The sequence below is a fragment of the Elephantulus edwardii genome, unplaced genomic scaffold, assembly GCF_000299155.1.
Source record: "Elephantulus edwardii isolate Elephantulus edwardi_28Jun2011 unplaced genomic scaffold, EleEdw1.0 scaffold00151, whole genome shotgun sequence".
Taxonomy (NCBI): domain Eukaryota; kingdom Metazoa; phylum Chordata; class Mammalia; order Macroscelidea; family Macroscelididae; genus Elephantulus; species Elephantulus edwardii.
The window spans coordinates 2,681,802-2,694,209 of record NW_006399901.1 but is presented as its reverse complement, the minus strand read 5'-3'; the positions used below and the strand labels follow the sequence as shown (position 1 = coordinate 2,694,209).

General features: G+C 38.7%; 1 protein-coding gene across 1 annotated transcript in view; it reads right to left on the bottom strand.

The window, feature by feature from the left end:
* The window catches only part of SFI1 (Sfi1 homolog, spindle assembly associated (yeast)), a 129,651-nt gene that overhangs the window by 55,486 nt on the left and 61,757 nt on the right, over positions 1-12,408 (bottom strand). Inside the window, exons 5-6 of the mRNA XM_006894888.1 lie at positions 11,470-11,580; positions 7,038-7,132 (exon numbers count right to left, since the gene is read on the bottom strand). Of these exons, the coding sequence (XP_006894950.1) occupies positions 7,038-7,132; positions 11,470-11,580 (206 nt within the window). The remainder of the gene's footprint in view (positions 1-7,037; positions 7,133-11,469; positions 11,581-12,408) is intronic.

Sequence of the window (12,408 nt, the reverse complement as noted above, 5' to 3'; positions counted from 1 at the left end):
TCATATCATATCATATCATATCAGAAACAACTTTTCTATCATATCAGAAACAACCACATACCCCGAAGGCACACAGTTCTAGACCATCAGATGCTCTGTGGGAGAAGGATGGGCAATCTTCTCTCGTGCGATTAACCGCCTCTGAAAACCCGCTGGAGCATCAGCTATGGGTCGGTTCTGACTCGATGGTACACAACAACAATTATAAAGTAGGGTAAGTGAGACAAAAAGAAGAGCTGTGCCTGGTGGATAACAAAGGACATTTTGAAAGATCTTGAAAGAGAGAACAGATATTAGATACAAGAGATGCATTTCTGGCAAATTCCACTGTATGATAATCACCAATAATGGAGTACATTTTCTTTCTTTTTAGAACACAAAGGAAAATTGAAATTATGTCATTCATTTTCAAGGCATTCTCCAAAATGTTAACAGGAGTATAAATAGGTTTTTACTTATTGAGCTCCAAGGGAGAAAGATATGCCATCTCCTCCTGTGTGATTTACAGCCTCAAAAACTCAAAAGGAGGCCAGCTATAAGTTGGTTTAGACTGGACAGCAACGACTTTGATAGTTCATCGTCATTGTGTACCCGAGAGCTGGTACTAATCCACAGCTGAGCCTCTGGCAGGTTTTCAGAGGCAATTAACCACAGAGGATGAGATTGTCTATCCTTCTCCTGCAGAGCAGCTGGTGGCCTCAAACTGTGTGCCTTAGGGATTGCAGCACCACTAGGCCAACAGAGCTCCCTAATATTTCACAGTCAAATAAAAATTCAAAGAAGAGTTTAACAAGCAGACCTCAGGGCACTGAGGATGAGAACGGTGCTATGACTGAGAGTCTGGGCTGCTGAGTCAGGAAAGCTGGGTTTGAAAACCAGTCCTGTCACTTACTGGTTAAGTAACCTCACACAGGTTCATCATATGTCAAACAGGACTTCCATTAGAGGTGTGTCTGTAAAGCGTAAGTGAGATAACCTAGGAAAAGTACCTCCAGACACAGCCTGGCACAGCTGTCATATGTCCAGAAGAGTAACACTCTCTCTTAACAATTCAGCTTACTTTCATAATATAGCTGTCCGACAGTCCCTTTAAAAATTGGCATTGGCATAATTGGAAAACCATCTGCAGAAAATTTGAGCAAGACCTACACCTCACCATATGCAAAAACCAACTCAAGAACCTAGAAGTAAAACCAAAGATGACAAAATTCATCAGAGAAAAGCTAGGAGCAACCTCAGAAGCCCTAAACCATGGTATGAACAGTCTTCCAAGCATAATAAACATGTAACCAGGAGAGAACAAAATAGACTAATGGGACGTTCTAAGAATCAAATCGCTATGCACATCAAAAAAACTTTCCAACAGGGTAAGAAGGAAACTCACAGACTGGGAAAATATTTAGCAAGCACAGATGTGATAATGGATTTATATACAAAATCTATAGAATGCTCCAATGCCTCAACAAGAAAAAAGTAAACAATTCAATCAGAAAATGGGCACAGGATAAAAAGGACATTCAGATGGCAAACAAACAAATGAAGAAATGTTCAAAATCCCTAGCTTTCAGAGAGATGTAAGTCAAAACAACTATCTGAACTCACCCCAGCAACAACAGCAAAATTCAACAAATAGAGCAGAAAACAACAAATGCTGGCTGGGTTGTGGAGAGATCGGAACCCTTATTCACTCCTGGTGGGAGTATAAAACAGTACAACCACTATGGAAACTAGTCTGGTGCTTTCTCATAAAGTTGGAAATAGAAGTACCATCTTATCCAGCAATTCCACTACTGGAAATATACGTAAAGAAACCAGAGCTACGACTCAAACAAATGTATGCACACCCATGTTTACTGCTGCATTATTCACAACAGCAAAAAGACAGAAGCAACCCAACTGCCCATCAACAAATGAATGGATACATTCAAACAATGGAATGTTATGAAGCACTGAAAAACAATGAACTTATAAAACATTATACAACACAGGGGTGCCTTGAGGACATTAAGCTGATATCTTGACCACAAAAGGACAAACACTGTTTAACAACGCTGTTATAAAATTGGGCAGACATGGGGGGACTGAGGAGAGAATGGGGGAAAAAGTGGATAGATAATTAACACTGCATTAGAACAGACGAGGGGAAGAGCTGTCCAAAAGGAATATATGATTAGTCATTATAATGACAGCAATCTGGAGCAAGGAGTGCATTGCAAGAGATGCTGGGAGAGGGGCAAGGAAGAGAGGAAAATGTGCAAAAATTTTAAAAAAATGTTAAAAACTGAATGGAAATCCAAAATCTCTGTAAATGTTCACTAAAAATAATAAAATAAAATTTAAAAATGTTAAAAAACCAATTAAATTAAAAATACAGGACAGCAGTATACAAATTGCTTCCAACTACACGCAGAACATTCACAAAATAGACTACATTCTGGTCCATAAAATAAACCTTAACAAATGTAAAAGAACTGAAATAATATTCATTATTATGTTCTAATCAGAGTCAAATAAACTAGAAATCAATAGAGAAACACTGGAAAAATCCCTAAGTAAAAGAAAGTTAAACAACACATGTCTAAATAATCGAAAGGTCAAAAAGAATGCCTCAAGAAATATTTTTTATACTAAAATAAAACATGCTAAAATTGGTGGGATGCAGTTAAAACAGTGCTTAAAAGAAAATTTAAGCAGTGAATGTTTATGATAGAGAAAAGAGAAAAGCCTCAAATAAGTAATCTGTTTATATCTTAAAGAACTAAAAAGAAAAAAAAGTTCATTAAAGCCAGTATTTGTAGAAACAAGATAACAACAAAGATTGAAACAGAAATGGTAAAAATTTAATATAAAGAGAGAGATATCAGTGAAGAAACTGGTTATTTGAAAAGATCTTTAAAATTTCTAATGTTCAGTTATAGTGAGCAAGAGTGAAAAACACTAAGAATCAAATCCCTATGCACATCCAAAAACTTCTCCAACAGGGCTAGAAGGGAAGCCACAGACTGGGGAAAAATTATTTGGTAATGACATGTCAGATAATGGACTTTTATCTAGAATTTGTAAAATACCTGAGCACCACAACAAGATAAAAGTAAATAATCCAATAGAAAAATGGCCACAGGATATGAAGAGACACTTCACCAAAGAAGACATTCAGAGGACAAACACAAGAAGATATGTTCAAAATCCTTAGCTCTAAGAGAGATGCAAATCAAAACAACTATGAGATATCATCTCACCCCAGTAAGAATAGCAAAATTTAACAGAACAGCAAACAACAAATGCTGGTGAGGTTGCAGAGAAACTGGAACACTTATTCACCGTTGGTGGGAGTGTAAAATGGTGCAACCACTATGGAAGGCTATATGGTGCTTTCTCAAAAAGGTGCAAATAGAAATGCCATTTGATGCACACCCATGTTTATCGCAGTTTTGTTCACAATAGCAAGGAGTTGGAAACAACCTAAGTACCCATCAACAAACGAATGGATAGAGAAGCTGTGGTATATTCGCACAATGGAATACTATGAAGCACTGAAAAACAAGGAACTCATGAAATATTATACAAAATGGGTGACCCTGGAGGACATTATGCTGAGTGAAATATCTCAGTCACAAAAGGACAAATACTGCACAGTACCACTTATAAAACGGGACTGACATCGGGGTTGAGGGGAGACTGAGAAAGATGGGATAAGTAATGTATACTGCATTGAAACAGAATAAGAGATGAAATGGGCAACATCACAACAGAACCAACTAAAATAAAAAAGCTAACACTGGAAACTGAAAAATTATACTCAAACAAATATGAAAACTTAGAGGAACTGGACAAATACTTAGAAATTCACAACCTATCCAAACAGACACCAACCAAATATGAACTGAACAAACCCATTACAAAAGAGAAATTGCAAAGGTAATAAAACAAATTTCAGCCAAAAAAAGTCCTGGACCAGATGGCTTTACAAGTGAATTTTATCATTCAGAGAACTGTCACCAATTCTACATAAACTATTTCAGAAAATAGAAAAAGATGGAATTCTCCCAGACTCATTCTATGAAGCAAACATATACTTGATACCAAAGCCAGGTAAAGACAGAACCAAAACAGAAAACTATAAGCCAGTATCTCTCATGAAAATAGATGCACAAAAAAAAAAAAAAGAAAAGAAAATAGAAGCAAAAATTCTGAATAAAATCCTGGCCAATAGAATCCAACGATATATCAAAAAAAGAACTCACCATGACCAAGTGGGATTCATAACAGGTATGCAAGGATGATTCAACATAAAAAAAACAATCAACGTAATTCATCACATTAACAAAACAAAGAACAAGAACCACATGATTCTATCAACTGATGCAGAAAAGGCCTTTGACAAAATCCAACACCCTTTCCTGATTAAAACACTCAACAAAATAGGATTAGAGGGGAATTTTTTCAACATAGTAAAGAGTACATATGTAAACCCAAGAGCCAACATTGTTCTCAATGAAGAGAGATTAAAGGCATTCCCCTTGAGAACAGGAAGTAGGCAAGGATGCCCACTATCACCTCTCCTATCCAATACTGTATTGGAAGTCTTAGTAATAGTAATAAGGCAAGAGAAGGAAATAAGAGGTATCCAAATCGGCAAAGAGGAGGTAAAATTATCTCTCTATGCATATGATATAACAGTATACTTAGAAAACCCTAAAGACTCAGCAAAAAAACTATTGGACATAGTTGACCAATTCAGCAAAGTGGCAGGATACAAGATCAACATACAAAAATCAATTGAATTTCTCTACAGTGACAAAGAGAATACAGAATTAGAGCTCAGAAAAACAATACCCTTCACAATAGCTAATCACAAGATTAAATACTCAAGAGTAAACATAACCAGAAGCACAAAGGATGTATTCTGTTGCAATCCGCAACCCTTTTTCCTGGGAGAAATAACATAAAGAGACAGACACAGACAGAAGACAAGACAGGACTGCAGCAAAGAAACACACAGAGATGGGACAAGAACTGCAGACCCTTAGGCCTGGCTCATTTATTATTTTATTATCATCCAAAAACCGTCTACGTGCAGGCACTTGTTTAGACTTGCTTAGCACAGAATATTCTCGTGGAATCTTTCTTGCTTCCATTTCTCTGTTTACCAGAAGGGATAAGACTACACTTTAGAAAGAGGAATAGTCTCAGACCTTGTATGCAAGAGCCCAAGGTTCCCATCTGTATGCAGACTCAAGGACATATTCCTCTCCCACACCCCATCTGGACTGAGGAAGGCCAAAGAGACATCTTTGTGCAGACTGTTTCTTTATTAACCCTCTGGCTCCTTCAGTATTCAAAGAAAACTACAAGACATTATTAGAAGAAACAAAAAGAGACCTGGAGAGTTGGACAAATATCCCTTGTTCATGGATAGGAAGACTCAATATTGTGAAAATGACAATACTACCAAAGGCAATTTACACGTTCAGTGCAATCCCAATACAAGTAACAATTCTATTCTTCAATGAGATGGGAAAGGCAATCTCCAGTATAATTTGGAATGGATAGAGGCCCAGAATAAGCAAAGCACTCCTTAAAAAGAGAAACAAGGTAGGAGGCATCTCACTCCCTGATTTCAAATCCTACTACACTGCCATGGTGGTTAAGACAGAGTGGTACTGGTACAATGACAGACATATAGATTAATGGAATAGAGTTGAGAATCCAGAAATCAGCCCATCTACCTATGGTCAACTGATTTTTGACAAGGAGATAAAATCAGTTAAGTGGGGAAATGTCAACCTTTTTCTAAAAAAGAAAAAAAGTGACTTACCTGCTAATTATGGAGATAATGTTTGTCTGGTGCTATAACTAAGGTGCTGTAACAAAAGTGGATCGGCCTACCATGATAGGAGACAGCATGGGAAACTGCACAAAAAGAGTGGATATTGAAAACAGGCCTAAATGAAGAACCACAAAGGCAAAGACAGAAAAGACAGAGTTAATGTCCAGTGTGGCAAAGGTGGTGCAGAGTGTATGGGAAGGCATGATGTGTATGGGAAGGGTAGGTGAGACCTTGTGTGCCATGCCAGAGGGTTGAATGTCATTCCGTTCAGTAAAGATGATCTTATCTGTCTTCTCATTCTGGTGTACAAGAAGATGGAAGAAAAAAATAAATGCAGGGACATCAAGAGACATAACGCTGAGGAAAAGATGGGTATGAATCTTAAGCAGTGTCAATGGGACTAGAGAAAAGATGCCTTAGCTACACTTCAGAGGCCATATCAGAAAGCTAAAAGGTACAAGGCATGACAAGTCATATCTATAAAAGGCTTGATACCTAGCAAAAGCAGGAGTAAGAGGTCTAAATACTGGGGGAACTGCATCAGAAGGGCCTACAGGGCATTTCTAGGGAACATCTGTGAGGTAACCCAGGCTGCATTGGCATTTCAAAACTCAATCTTTTCTCCTTCCACTCTCCACACAAGTTTCTGTCTCAACTCACAGAGACACCAGAAATCAACCAGAGTGGAAAAGGCCATAGGATCACTGAGGTGTACAATGTGGGCAAAGTAGCTCACAAGAGTCCTACAGCAATGCTCCAGGCCCCACTTACATGTGCCATGTTGTTGTTGTGTACCATTGAGCTTACCCTCCAGCTGGTTTTTGGAGGCAGTTAATCCCATGGGAGGATACTGCCCATCTTTCTCCCATGGAGCAGCTGGTGGCCTTGAACCACGTGCCTTTGGGATTCCAGCGCAGCTTCTTACCACTAGGCCACCAGAGTTAATATGACAGTAAAATAAATGGCAGCACCTGATGCCAGTGCCCCGAGTGCAGGAACAGACAATTCACGTAAACCCTCGACAAGAATAGGGTCAAGCGCTCATCATGCCATACAGAGAAAACTAGAGGGACCTGATTACACAGGAGCCCCCACTCAGAGTGTCACATCTCCTGGAAAACAGGAACCAAACCAATGGGCTTGTCCTCCAGGACTTCTGCTAATGAGCATTTGGGATTCTTCTCTAGAGAGCATCTCCTTTTCTCACCATAATCCTCAGCTCTCGTGTACTTGGTCCTCATCTCCCGCTGCTGAAGCACGTAGGTCTTCCAGGTCTGGAACATCTGGTTGTACAAGTAATATCTGAGGAGCCAAGAGCAAAGAGTGTGTCCTTCAAACAAGCGAACAGTCTAATCTAATAATGCAAACATATCTCTCTTAGGAGAATCCTGTTAATATGTGAATTAATAAACTTGAACATTTTGTCAATTTCTGCAGATTCTAACACACCTAACATGCAAAAAAACCTTACTAGCATCCTAAGCTAAAACTGTATTTTTTACAATCATATTGTAATAACTCTTCTCCTTGACAGCCATTCTCATCATCTCAAGTCATCACTGAGAAAGAAGTTTTCTAAGTGTAACTTCTCGTTCAGTACAAAGACATTTGAAATTATACCTTAATCACCTTGCAAAATGTTAGCTCTGCTTTGTGCTGAACATGGTTAGACACTTTCTAAAACATTATCTTCCTTTTCCTTCTTGATATATACCCCATACAATTTAAGATCCTCAGTCTCTCCATACTTTATTATCCTACTTCCTAAGATATTATGCATACCCTGCCAGCTCGTTAGAATTGCCTAGTGTTTTTGTGAGGGTAGTAGTGCTTCATGGCAGAGTTCTCACCTCTAAGGCAAGAGACCCAAGTTTGATTCCTAGTCAATTCCATCCATGAAGCCACCCTCTGTCTGTCAGTGGAGGTTTGCAAGCTGTTATGATGCCAAACAGACTTCAGCAGAATTTTTAGACTAAGACAAACTATGGAGACAGATTTAGTAATCTACACTGGGGGGAAAAAAATCAATGCATGCCAATGGTCCAGTCATGGGGATGGCACACGACTTGAAAGCAGTTTGTTCTGTTCGCACAGTGACATCATGAGCCAGGGGCCAATTCAGCAGAAGCAAAAATCAACAATAATACTTCTATACTTTATATGATACATCCACAAATCCTGCCACAACTCTCATTGCTGTCAAATCAGAACCAACTCATAGCTGATCCTCCAGTGAGTTTTCAAGATCAATAAACCAAATAAGAGATTGTCTATCTTCCTCCTACGGAGCTGGTGGTGAAATCACCAGAGAGGAGTCGCTTTTGGGTTATGCAACTCAACTCCGTGTGAATTATGTCACCAAAGCTCCCCTCATTGCACAGGCAACTTAAATAGAGGAGGGACAATAAATGAGTTAGTACTATCTTAAAGACATACTAGAAAGATCTGATGTCAAAGAAGTAAAAATTAACAATATAAAGCTGTAAGTAAAAATATAAAAGAAGACTGAAAATCTGTATTTGACACAATTACTGATTTTTACTTTCTTCCTCCACTTATCGTTGGGAACGCAAATGTCAAGGATGAGGTAATTTTCCTATTTTCTTTTTTATTGCTGAGAAAAATTTATACTTAGAATTAACCAGCTGAACTCAGTTCAAATAATCCCAATTTTGTTGGCAACACCCAAAGCATCATAGTCAAGAGCAAGTCAAACACAGGGCTTCTTCTATCAATCAGGCCTAATCAAGGTGTTGACCTTGGCCACATCAATGTCATAGAGCTTCTAGCCGTAGTAAGTTTGATTTGGTGCTTTTTGGCTTGTGGCCTTGACATCCACAGTGAACACAACTGTGTTGTTATGTTATCTTCAGTGTTCTTCACAGCTGGCTCAGTGGTCAGGAGAAACTTCATGATGGCACAGTGGTCACGCGTTCTTTCTCCTGGGGGTGCTCTTCCATGGGTATGTGGGCTGCCTTCAGTCTCAACGTCCTAGGCGGCTGGAAAGTGGGTGACATGTGAATCTTCTTTATTTGTGACTGTGGATCCCTCAGGACTGCTTTCTTGGCCTTTATTGCCTGACTTTGGTTTTAGTAGAGGAAAGGGCTTCCCTTCTTTGCTTTTTTTTTCCCCCCCTCTTCTTCTCCCTGCCTCTTTTTTTGAAACAGTCCCTCGGTAAGGACTATCCACTTAGCTTTGTATCCAAAGACGAAATTTGTAGGTGAAAGGAGTTAGGAGTTAGCCTTCTTTACAGACTGGTTCATTTCAGGGTCGAAAATATGGAACGCTTCACGAATTTGCGTGTCATCCTTGCGCAGGGGCCATGCTAATCTTCTCTGTATCGTTCCAATTTTAGTATATGTGCTGCCGAAGCGAGCACCCCTTCTTTGCTTTTGAAGCCACTGTCATAAAAAGACAATTTTCTATTTACAACTTTTTGAGAAAGCGTCATATAGCCTTCCATAGTGGTTGCACCATTTTACACTCCCACCAACAGTGAATACGGGTTCTAGTTTCTCTACAACCTTGCCAGCATTTGATGTTTGCTGTTCTGTTAAATTTTGCTATTCTGACTGGGGTGAGATGATATCAGCTTTGATTTGCATCTTTCTTAGAGCTAGGGATTTTGAACATTTCTTCATATGCTTGTTAGGCATCTGAATGTCTTCTCCGGTGAAGTGTCTGTTCATATCCTGTGTCCATTTTTCAACTGGGTTATTTACTTTTATCTTGTTGTGGTGCTTTTGACCCAGCAATTCCACAACTGGGAATTTACCCTAAAGAAACCATAACTGCCACCTGAGCTGATATATGTACACCCATGTTTATTGAGGCTTTGTTCACAATAGCAAAGAGCTGGAAACAACCCAAGTACCTATCAACAACAAATGGATAGAGCAGCTCTGGTATATTCACACAACAGACTACCAGGCAGCACTGAAAAACAAGGAACTCATGAAATATTATACAAAATGGGTGACCCTGGAGGACATTATGCTGAGTGAAATATCTCTGTCACAAAAGGACAAATATTGCATAGGGCCACATTTGTAAAACAAGACTGACATCGGGTTTGAGGAAAGATATAGAAGGAGGGGAGGAATGATGTATATTGCATTGAAACATATGAGGGAGAGAACTGTTTAAAAGGGACATACGAATGGGTATTCTTGTCATTACAGAAGTCCAGAGTGAAGGCTGCATAGTGGAATGGACTTCGGGGGAGGGATTTCATAACAATGAAAGAGTTTTTCTTTTCAAGGAGAAGACTGAATTGGGGGGGAGGGAGTGGTTAAGGAGAAAAGTACAACAATGAATGACTGGAAACCTTAAGTCTCTGTAAACTTTCATTAAAATGAATTTTTTTTTAAAAAAAGGCAATTTTCCTAATGTACTATGTTGTTCATAGATTACTAATTAAAACAACTTTGAACTTTGAATTTTTAAAAAATCTGAATACTTTAAAAATTAGAAATTATATAAACAGGAGAGTTTGAAAAAAATTATTCAAATAATGAGCATGATCACTACAAAATGCTTACCTGAACTGAAGATTGTGAATTGCTGTTATGCGCCATGGATTCCGAGTCACAGTGATCCTATATATAACAGCTCTGAACCCTGCTCTATCCAGAGCCAATTTCATAATTTCTGAGACACCTAGCCTCATTTCCCCAGTCATCAAGTCAATCCATCTCATCTAGGGTCTTCCTCTCTTGTGCATGATGTTCCTCTCCAAGGACTGGTCTTTCCTGGCAACATGCCCAAAGTATATCAGATGGAGCTTCAAAATCCTTGCCTCCAAGGAGCAGCCTGGTTTCACCCTCTATAGGATGGGTCTGTTAGTTTTCTTGGGAGTTCATGATATGTTCAATACTCCTCTGTAACACCACAATTCAAAGGCATCGATTCATCTTCTACCATGCTCATTGTCCAGATCTCTGATGCACAGCAAGTAATTGTGAAGACTATGGCCTGGATCAGGTGCACCTTAATCTCTAGACTGACACCGTTGCTTGTCAGTACTTTGGAAAGGTCTCTGACAGCAGATTTTCCCAATGCAATTTGTCTTTCAATACTCCTCTGTAATACCACAATTCAAAGGCATCGATTCATCTTCTACCACGCTCATTGTCCAGATCTCTGATGGACAGCAAGTAATTGTGAAGACTATGGCCTGGATCAGGTGCACCTTAATCTCTAGATTGACACCGTTGCTTGTCAGTACTTTGGAAAGGTCTCTGACAGCAGATTTTCCCAATGCAATTTGTCTTTGAGTTCCTGTGCAGATGTAGGTTTCATTTAGGATTTTTATTGTGCTTATTTTAAAGGAGATTTAAAGCAATGATTCAAAATTTTGCTTTGCTTGACAAAAAACAAACCACAACAATAAACCAACAAAATAGACAACAATGAATTATTTGGTAATGGTGGCCAAGTGGTAAGAAGTTGTTCTGCCAACCGTAAGTCACAAGTTCAAATCCACCAGCTGCTCCATGAGAGAAAGATGTGCAATCTCCTTCTCTGTGACTTAAAGCCTCTAAATATTGACTAGAAAGTCAGCTATGAGTCAGTTCTGACTCAGCAACATACACCAATAACAACCAGTAAAACTGAAGTCATGTAACATGACAGCTGACCTATAGTGACAATCAGCTCGAATGCAAAGCTTCCACTCTCGATGGGAAATCCACCACTCTTCTTTCCACTCTTTGAAGACCTTCTGCAGGACTTTCTGTTCATAGTGAAATCTAGGACAATGAGAAAAAGACCAGAGATGACTCTATAGAGCTTAAATTTATTCCAAAATCAAATTCATGTTATCATTATCTTTTATAGAAAAAGTGTGACTCATTATTTAATAATAACAAAACCAGATTAAAAAGTAGATATATTTAACTTTTTCAAGGCAAGGTCCTACCTAAGGTTCTTCATGGTAAAAATTTATACTAGTGTTTGTAAGATTGTAAGATATTTTTTTAATTGATTCTTTAGTGGACATACGCATCATGTAATCCAGTCTATGCAAAAAATAGTTTTGAAAAATTACTAAACTAGCTAAAACTCAACCAACTGCAGCCTTCAAAAATAAAAAAAGAAACATAGGGGAAAGCCAACAATTCCTTAGGAAATTGAGAAGATTATTTCCAGAGGTAAGCCACAATGGGAGGGGACATGTGAGATGATGGCCCATTCAAAGGAGTAGACTTACAAAATGGCCCATTCACAAACAACAAATGCTGGCAAGGTTGTGGAGAAACTGGAACACTTATTCACTGTTTGTGGTAGTGTAAAATGGTTCAGTCACGCTGGAAGGTAGTATGGCACTTTCTCAAAAAGCTGGAAATAGAAATACTATTTGACCCAGAAATTCCACTGTGAATATACCCTAAACAAATCAGAAATGCCACCCAAGCAGATATTTACACACTTATGTTTATTGCTGCTTTGTTCACAAAAGCAAAGAGATGGAAACAACCCAAGTGACCATCAACAAATGAATGGCTAAAGAAATTGTGGGAGGGGGGGAGAAAAGTACAACAGTAAATGAATGGAAACCCAAAGTCTCTGTAAATTTT